General features: G+C 36.3%; 1 protein-coding gene across 1 annotated transcript in view; it reads right to left on the bottom strand.

The window, feature by feature from the left end:
• Positions 1-411: 411 nt before the first annotated feature.
• SYNPO2 (synaptopodin 2) overlaps positions 412-10,208 on the bottom strand; it is a 98,683-nt gene continuing 88,886 nt past the window's right edge. The window contains exon 5 of the mRNA XM_049815085.1: positions 412-4,730. Within this exon, the coding sequence (XP_049671042.1) occupies positions 4,164-4,730 (567 nt within the window). The 3' untranslated portion in view covers positions 412-4,163. The remainder of the gene's footprint in view (positions 4,731-10,208) is intronic.

The following is a 10,208-nucleotide window of genomic DNA, read 5'->3' as shown; positions in this document are numbered from 1 at the left end:
AACAGAGGTTTAGATGCACGTAAGGTAGACAAGTAATTGTAGTTAAGTAGATGTTAGTTGCAGGTTTTTATGGTGGGGATGAAAATGTTCAAACAATAAAAACTGCTCTGACTATATTATTTTACCTGGGTAGATTGTGCTTCACTGTGTTTCCCTCCTCTGCTTAGTCAGCATCAGAATGAAATTCTGCTGAATTTGACAAGTTGCCATTTGACCTGATGTTGATTTAAGCTTCTAGAAGCTCACATCAGCACGAGGTCACTGACAGGCAAAGTCAGTGAATCTAAAAATGGTGCAGAAAAAAGAGATTAGGCTTTACTTGGGTTCAGATTATTTAAACAAACAGGCAAGAATTTAGGGAAAACAAAATTGTGTTTCTCATCTGTCAAGTCAAATCACTTTATTAAATGATACAATTTACATCTCTGTCATGCACTCTCAAATAAAGTGTCCTTTGCAGTGAGCAAAAAGTCTTTAAAAGTGAAAAGCCTTTTATAAAGATAATACAGTCTTTTGCTACTAGGCAGAAATGCAATGTGAATAGATATTTGGTTGTGTTACAGCAAACCAAAATGAAAACAAATTATGAAAAAGAATTGTGAACACATCATCTAACTTAACTAAAGAAACTAAATTTTCAGTTATATTGTGTATTCAGATACTCTGCATATTAACAAAGACACCTCTGAGGGTGAACACAAACCCAACATATTTAAAATCTCAAGAGAATTTTTTCCTCACATTTACTGAACAGATCTGTGCATTCAAAAACAAATTAAGAAATACTTGCATTAATATATTCAGAACTCATGCACAACAGTCACAACTATTTGATAGAAAGATGCTTTGCTAGTGGAGGAATAGGGTGAAGAACAGAAAGTGAAAGATGCTGTGTGGTTCTTCATAAAGCTCTGTATGCATTGATATTTCGTTTAGTAGTCGGGGCCTGATGCTTCCATCAAAATCAGTACATTGTCTCAATCTGGTTTTAGCCTGATTTTCTTTGTAAAAAAGTCTATGTGGTCTGTCTGCATGCCTGTGTGTATGTCTGTCCTCTCATTAATAACTTCGAAAATGTTCATATGTTTCATTTCTGTGTGACAGTGGAATAGATCTCAGAGACAATCCGTTGCCCACAGACTTTGTAAAAATAGATGGCTGGGTGGAGGACAGATATGCTTACCAGCGTTGCTATTGAGGGAAATGCTGCAGTGTGAACTCATTCCTTATTAGATATGAGAGAATCCATATGGGAAAGAGAGCTAGTGAATCCATATGGGAAAGAGAGCTAGTAAATCCTCAGCAGGAGGAAAAAAGAAAATCTGTAGCAGATCATGTTAAACACCCAAGTTTATGTACGATAAGATACAAAGCCACATGAAACTCAATGTCAGTAATTCTCAAGTTCACAGAAGTACTTAATGATGAATTCCTTCTTGTGAAGAGAAGAAAATTATAAGGCTACACTTTGTTTTTCTTGGGACATTGACAGAAAGTCAGTGATTCTGTCTGAAACTCTCCGATTCTGCCATTCTTACATGTTTGTTACATTTTGGGGGGTGTTAGAGCTTGATTGTAGAGTATGTTTTTCTGTATTGCTATGTGATCACAGCATTAAAGCCTTTTTAATATCACTTTGTATCGTAACTTTTTTTGACATGTCAAAATTTAAAAATCCTTTTGGCAATTTTTAATTGCATGTACCTTAACATTAAGCACACATTTCCTTCTGGTAGATGTATTACCTTAGAATTACAACATTAGTTGTAATTTCAAGTAGTTTCAATGAGAATTCAAGTTAGGTATCTGACACTGAGAATTCAAATAATTGTATTGTATAAAAATATGCCTTGCTGCAAACTCATTAATCTGGTTTCCTGTTTAACAGTGTAAAGGATACAGTTCAAAACAGAAACCTGAACTTCACTTGGATACAGGGAATCATTGTAATATGGACCACAGTTCAGCAAAATATTTAAGTATTATGTAATTTTCAGAATGTAGGCCTTCTGTGAAATACACATGCATTAGTATTTATTGAATAGTTAAGGCCTTGATGACTCTGAATTATAAATTTCACTTAATTTCACTTTGAATTATAATTTCACTGAAATTAAATGAAAACTTGACATGTACTTCCAGGGAGATAGGCCTGGATCCAAAGACAAGCCCTTAAGGGGACTACCACAGTCCCGTTGGTTTCAGTGGAAATATTCCCAGTCATGATAAGAGGGGAGATTATGGGACTCTGCAGAAAAGAATGTATTTTTCACCTGTGTGGCAGGAAAATTTACTCTGATTATGTGTGTGGATGACTCTGAGGTGCAAAGCTCATTTTCAGGCATATCATGGCAGCCTTCTTCATGCAATTTCTCTAAATCATCTTTTCTTTGCAAATTCATATTTTGTGAAATAAATTTGTAAGGTGCTATAGCAATATGATCCTAGTTTAAAGGTTTACAACTACCATGTCTTCATTTCCTGCTTGGTCAAAAGGATCAGTTGATTTCAGGGAGACTTCTGTTTGACTAGAGAATTATTGCCAACTTAAACTCATTAAAGGTATATTTTTCATGTAAGTATTTGCTCTTGCTGAAAGTTCCAGCGTGGGTTTAATTTCCTCTTTCCTTTATATGAATTATGTCATATAGTTGCTATAATGGAAAATTCTTTGCAGATGGGAATGTTTTGTAATATGTTCTTTCTTACTGCATATATGTTTTAGTTTTTTCTAATCTAATCACTTTACTCACAGTTGACAACCTTACTGAAACTAAGGATAGTTAACAGTGCTTCTGCAGTAATTTTAGTTGACTGTGCTTGACAGATCCTTGAAGAACACCCCACAAAATGAGGAGGATGCAGAGCACTTTGTAATACTTGGGGTATTCATTTAATGCTTTAGCAACATCTAAACTACCCAATAAGCTTGGAATACATATGTTTTTAGCCACATATTTCTATTGTTTAAATAAGCTGTAAATGCAAGATATGTATCACCAGCAAAAATTATTTACCATCTCTTCAGATCCATCAAGATAGTTTAATTGTAACCAACCGTCCAAATATATGCTACTTGTAATAGACTCATACTGTGTAACACATGTCATAAACCCTCTTTCACATACCAATTTCTATGTAGAACAGGTATTGTTCTTGATAAACAACTTATCTATGTCTTCCAAACTGAGAATACAAATCAAAAGCTTTCTAAACATTGAGCTACCTAGATACTAAGAATAACTGCCCAGCCAGTCAGATTACCAGACACTCTAGCAGTTAATGTTCAGCAAGTAGTGCATTTCACAGAGAAACAAAGGCTGTTCAGCCTCTGACTTGTTCGATAGTTTATTACAAAATTAACTTGCAATCCAGTTTAAATACTCTCTAAATACTTTCCTCATCCTTTTTGTTGTTCAAGTATCATGGTACTGATCTCTATTAATAACACCATTCTTCGTGTTGTCTTCAGATGATTTATTAATTACAATACGTAAAACTTCATCGAAACTCTTGAAATCCATTGCATATATCTACGTGTTGTAGGGATTCAGGTACCATGACCACAGATGTATTTTAACTGTTGCCACAGTAAAAATATTCATGGATTTACTTTCTTAGATCATTTTAAAAATGCAGTAAAGAAAACATATGGCAAATAAGCCAGTGCTTCCAAGTATTCCACTTCCATTGGAGCTTTCCCAAGTCTGGTTATATCTAGTACCTTGGAACTCAGATGTCAAACATACCCAGAAAATCTACAAGTTCCTGTAAAATACTTCTTGCCTTTAAAATGCCTGGTTTTACTTTTTTTTTTTCTTCACATTAACTTAACTGCAAGCACTTGTACTGTCTCCATCTACATACTTCCTAGATTTTTGTATCAAGCACATTGGTTGCCCCACTTTAACCGCATCCCGCCCCCTAAGAAATGTGTATTTTTGCCTTTTGATGAACAGAACAATCTTAGGTTAAGTGTAAAACTAAGTCTATTCTAGAGGCTGCTAGCCCTGCAGTCATGTGAAAACTGTGCTCCGTTCAATTTTGCCTCCTCATTTCTTTAGTTCAGAGATCGTCAGGCCAGCAAGAAACTTTCCTTCTCCAACTCAAATCTAAGGCTTGTAAAGCTGGAAGAAGGGAAAATAAGCCAGGCCCTTCAGCGCTCATGTTGGACGCCTCCATCCCCTTGGCTGTGGATTGTAGTTTGAATCAGCTGTTGACAAGCAATAGTCAGACCTGGAATCCATGGACATTATATCAGGATCTGTTCTGGACCGTTGACTGCAGTAGGCATACTGCAGCTGAGAGCCAGCCTGGGTGGTGGCACTTGGGGCAGAGAGAGAGCTTTTGGGGGATGATAAAATACCCGATTGCTTCCCTCCTAATAAAGCTACACTACCACTTGGGGCTGGAGGCTCGTAAGAAACTTTTTGTTTCCATTCATCTGGTGGCTCAGGAAGTGTTTTCCTGAGAGCAGCTGATACTACGTTAGCAGCAATGGATTCCTGCATATTTTGGGGCCCAAAAGCTTCATCCACTAGGCCAAGAGGGGATCTTGCCGCTGCTTCCCAGGGAGTCAGTCTCTTGCCAGGCCTGTCAGCTGCTGTGTCTGCCTTGCTGAAGTAATCAGGGGCAGGCTGAAATATAAGAGGAGAAGTAGGAGACATGGCTCGAGAAATGAATGAAGAAGGTCTCCCAGGAAGTGATAACGAGCGTCCACTGCTTCTTTCCTAGGAAGACAAAATACCAAATACAGTTACAGTTATTAAACAATAAAAAAGGAAACCCCTTCTCTTCACTTCCAAACTGGAACAACAGACCCTGAAAGCACATGACATCCTGGCAATCCCTTTTTGTGTCAATGGGTACTTTTTAATACTTCAATTCAGTGGAGAGAGAGGAGGTACGAAAAAGGAGGCAGAGAAAGAAACAGGAGCAAAGAGCAAATTGAATTTTTGAGGAAAGTAAATAGACCAAAGCCAGGCTTTTACTGAAAAGGTACAATTATGTTAGCAACTCTGCAGCCTTTCCACTACTTAGCTAGTGTGCCTTGTTCTGAAAAGACTATTCTTAATAATGAAAAAGGAAGTCATGTTGTGACAGTTCCATGTGTGTTTACAAGATTCTTTCTAACATGCAGGCACAGCCCAATATATTTGATAACAGGCTCTGTCTAGGACATCTGTCTGAGAACATATCTTTGGCAATCTCCTTTTAAGAAAGGCATTTCTTATTCTAAACTTATCCTAGTTTTCACTTTTCAGGGCACAAAAATGACCACAAAAAATTAAAGACGTTAATGCAGTCATTCACTTAATATCCCTACATGACGCTACTTAAACCTGGCTTCTTTAAGAGGCAATGCCCTCAAAATTTCAGTACATTCCGACCCATTTATATGAGCAATCCATTCATATTTGATAAATCCTAATCTTCTTAGTAATGCAGCACTTTACAGAAACTGTGTTCACGAGAAGGTTCTGCTGCAACAGTCATTTGGCAGTGTACAAAACAGGTACAGCCTTTTCCCCAAGCCAGACATGTTCTTTGTGTTACACAGACAAATTACACTGTTCTTACTGAGTAGTCTCTATACATGTGGTTCCTAAATGAATTGATTTACACCCATTGATTCGTATCCTGAGGTTTAAATGCCGCTAATTCTGAAATCCGGTGTGAAATTCTAGGCTCTTTTGCCAGAGGCTTTGCTAGAATTTCATTCAAACAACATTGGCCTGTGTTACTTTTCCTAATTAGCTTCCAAAACTTAAAATACTGTGAGCGTGATCTACATACCAGCCAACAGGTATCTGAACATACAAGGTATAGCTTATCTAGCAAAGATTCACATAGAAATGTCATGTTTTATAGGCTTTTCTGTCACAGGATCTTGGTGCATTTAAGAAACTTAAAAGACCTCTGCTTCACACAGGCTTTTAAGTTACATTTTAATATCAGCCTTGTATATGAGAGATGGAAACTGAGAAAGAGACTACTGATTCCATTATTTTCACTCAGGTTGGTGGTGCTCAGTCTGAATCTCTTAAAAAAAGTGTAGACTGACACACAGATTACGTAATGAGAGTTTTGACAAGTTTCACAACTAATGCTTCATAATAGGACTATCTTTTCACCTCTTAGCTATGACCACCTACTTCCAGTTTGCTGTCCAGAGAGGAAACTCCCCAACATTATTAATCCTACCCCCACATATTTATGGCGAATTTTCATGAGGTTCTACTTCTATCCAGAAGAAAATACTTCATTTTGGGGAGCTTAACTTTGTTAATTTTTAAGAAACTTTACTTAAACCTTGAGGTGATCAAACATGACAATGTGGCTGATCAGACCATCACATATAGACAGATCCCAACTGAGTACTCTAAGATAGTAGCATATAAAAAGCAAGGATTATCCACTTGGAAGTTAAGTGAATGAAAGAAAATATAGAACCTTTTTTTTCCATAGATGAAGTTATATACTTTCAAGAATGGATTAAAGTTTCTCCATACATTGACCTGATGGGAGGCATCTCTTTTTTTTACCTGGAAAATAAGAGTCCAGGTAATACACCATGCTTGGGGCCAATGAGTGGCAGACCCAGATAGGCCTGTCAGAATAGTTCTCTTTCCTCTAAGGTATCACAATTTCTTTCTTCACTGAATCCACACAAGAGAACTTATTCAGCAAGCCTGGTTAGTGCGTTCTATTTGCATTATTGGCAAGAAAATTTTTTAAAAGGTGCAAAATCAAAATAAGTATGCAAAATGAGATACAGTTTCTATTAGAAATTAATATGATAACCTGAACCATGAAACTAAGAAGACAAGGTTGTACAGAGGGATGAAAAAGTTGATCAGACAGGTCCACCTAGTTAGTCTACCTGTGTTAACTGCTCTCAGGAGGGTTCTAGAACATTGTCTATGCTGAGTAGACAGAAAATTTCCCCTTTATTTAGTGGAGATTCCATTTCCAAGCCTTGTGAGCACTTTGTAGGATTCCAGAGATGCAAATGGAAATGATACTGTTAAAAGAAGTGTTGCATAAAATATGTGACTTTTCAAGACAGTTAGATGAAGATACTGTTTAGTCTGCCATGTTTAGAGAAAAACTCCAGAGTTCATCAAGTTGCAGAATTATCTTTTTGGCCTAACAATTAGTGATGGAGCAGGACCTAATTTTCTTTGACAGTTTCAACAAAGAATGATGAGTTATCAATTGTATTTCACTATTTGTCTAACAAAATGGGCCCTTCTGCTGTGTTATGAAGGTAGAAGATTACCTTGTAAAAGCAGAAATAGTGTAGACAAAATTAAATATTCCTATTATGGTGAGTTCTAAATTTTTTTAGTACAGGTGGAAGATCAGATTAGATAGAAAATCAAGATCATTAATGGAAAGTAAGATACTATTCTATGATGATGGAAACTATTCTACAGATAGCTGTGTTATCATATAAGACAAAGAAAGGGAACTGGCAGAAGAGAGCTAAAATGACCTCACAGAAAAAAACCTCTGTATGAATCAAACAATACAGTATACAGGAATGAGCACAGAGTTTTGACAACCAGATTTGGGGATGAGTGTTTCACTGGCTTGAGAATCGCCTATGTCCTTTATTTGGAAGAACTGTTTGTACTTCAAATCATATCTATCCACAGCACCTGTAATGTCATGCAAATCATAAATTTGGCATGTAAGGATTGTTGTAGAAAAAGCAGAATCTCAAATACTGATAATCTGGAGAATATTATTATATCTTTTGAACTGGTCCGTATGAAAAAAAAATAAAAAATCAAATTATGTGAAATACTTTGTTTATGGAAGATTTTAGTCTCATAGGCAAATAAAAATCTTTTCTCCATTTTGGTATGAGATTCTACATGGTTTATTAGCTTTTGTGCAGCACGAGTCTCTATTTGGCAGGAAGATATGCAGTCGGCAAACTGGAACATCAGTAGTACCTTGGGAATGAACTTGTTTATACTAAAATTCCTTCTATTAATTTTTTGGTTTGTTTTTTAACTTTAGTCAGACTCTCGGGGATAAAATGACTAGGTAATAATCCAAATAGTTCATGCTGTCTCATGAGGTGAAGAATGTTTCATCATGTAAGGATGGCTTGCTTTGGCTGTGAATAGGATTACCCAGTGATCACTCTATTAGATGAAAACATCTGTGATAAATTTTCCTGATGGAATTCTATTTACAGACTGACAGGTAACCTGCAGCAACTATAACAATTTACCTGGCCAGTGAGAGATTGTGCCAATTTATCTGGAAAAAAATATTTCCTTAAAAGTAGATAAATATTCTCTTTTTCTACCTCAGAACCCCAAGATAAGAATAGTTATTTCAAGTCTTGTCCATTTTGCCAAAGTACTATTTGAAAACACTGGCTTCAATTTGCCAGAGTGGTTTATGCATTTTTTTTCCATTGGTCTCCTGGATTTTGCATATTTGTGAACATTTCTAGAATTAATCTTAATAGCCATCATCTGAGAGACTTCATTCTGACAGAAAAATGGAGCAGGTTATCCAAAGAATGTCCCAGTGGACTGCGTTGTTAGGTGCCAAGTACCTTGTTTGGAGACTAGATACACATGGTGAACACATTCAGTAAGATCTGCATCACTAAAGATAATAAATGATTACTTACTTCTGGATGATTGTTCAACCCACATCCAAATCACAGCAACAAAGTTCCTGCTGCAAGATCAAACTGTCAAACTATGGTACTATCAGCTGGATGATTCTCATCTGTAGTCAGTTCTTTAGCATACTTGGTCCTGTTTTGATATTCCCAGATCAGTCAGATTCTTCTCCTTTCTTACTTGGTAGTTTGTATTTAGATACAGTTCTGATAATAGGCTGGGTTTTAATGTTACATTCTAAAATGTGAAATTGCATATTTATTTCCTCTAGATTTGGTAAAGTAAGGATTAATCTTTCCTTCCATGAAGGAAGGGCTGAACAGTGTGTGTTTTTAACTAACGGTTAACTTTTTTGGGTTGTAAGAGGACAAAATCTGCAAGGGCAAATAGTGTTCCAGATGATTTACCTGCAAAAAGGCTGAAGTATATGGGAAGAACTTTGTCCATACCATAAGAGTCTGAAGGAACTTGAGGAAAAAGTTAAGAGCGAGCCCCACTTACTTGCTAACTTCCAGTTATAATGTTGTGGCTGGCTGGCTGGCTTTTGATGGAGAGGAAGAGTGGACCAATAATTTTTGAAGGAAGAGGCTACTGATAGAAGCAGCTGGTTGAATTCTCTACATTTCCCAAAGAGAAAAAGTCATAACTATGCTGCAAGTGGGCAGAAGAGGGTTTGAAGGCTCAGAAGATCCAAGAAGGTGAAAATATATTTGGCTAAAGTGAGCCTTAGTTATTTTGAGTTACATTCTCCCTAAAATAAATAGCAGTTCTCATCACCATGTACATTCCCATAGGCTCAGAGAAAAGGAAACAAAATTTTGTATTAATTTTATTTTTACTAGATCTAGGAAAATTAGTTATCCATTATGGCCTGAAACAATTCTGGTAAGTTTTGTAAAGTGGCTGCGACTTGAAGCTTTTATAACCCTTTAGATTCAGGCAAATATTTTTCTGATTTTCATGTCTGTTTCACAGAAAATTATTGAATATCTTTCATCACCCATTGAAGAAGTATAGCAAATGCATCAGTTATGTGCGGTATGTCCTCATGCCTCAGTGTTTACCTTAAGGAGGAGGAATTTAGTCTCTAAGCCTGACTGCTAAGATTGTTATGGTAGTATCTGTTGTAACAAAATCAGTCCAACAGCACCCTGCACAGCAGGTTTTTGTACATTGCATAGTGACATACTTTTGCAATAATTTATTGAGTTTAAAAATAGAATATTTCTATCTACCTAAACTTTTTTTCTGAAATTGAATAATCTTTGGCTTCAGAATATATAATATCACACATTTTTTTACACTCTGTGGCAAATAGTTTTTAAGCACTTGTAGAAAAGCATGATTTTGCTAAAATACAAGTGTATCTCAAGTGCAGGAACAGAGAGGTGATCAGTATTGCCTTGATTTCATTGCAGTTAATTTTTATTATTGGTAGTGTTGTTCCTAGACTGAAAGTCTAGGTCTGCATATTTCTAAATTCAAAGCAGATCTGTATTTGATACTCATATACTGATTTCTATGACTACTTTGGTGTTCAGCCCCTTCAAACTA

This window comes from Accipiter gentilis, chromosome 12 (genome assembly GCF_929443795.1).
Source record: "Accipiter gentilis chromosome 12, bAccGen1.1, whole genome shotgun sequence".
In the NCBI taxonomy this organism is placed as follows: Eukaryota; Metazoa; Chordata; class Aves; order Accipitriformes; family Accipitridae; genus Astur; species Astur gentilis.
The sequence above is the reverse complement of the archived record's forward strand: the minus strand, read 5'-3'. Positions and strand labels throughout refer to the sequence as shown.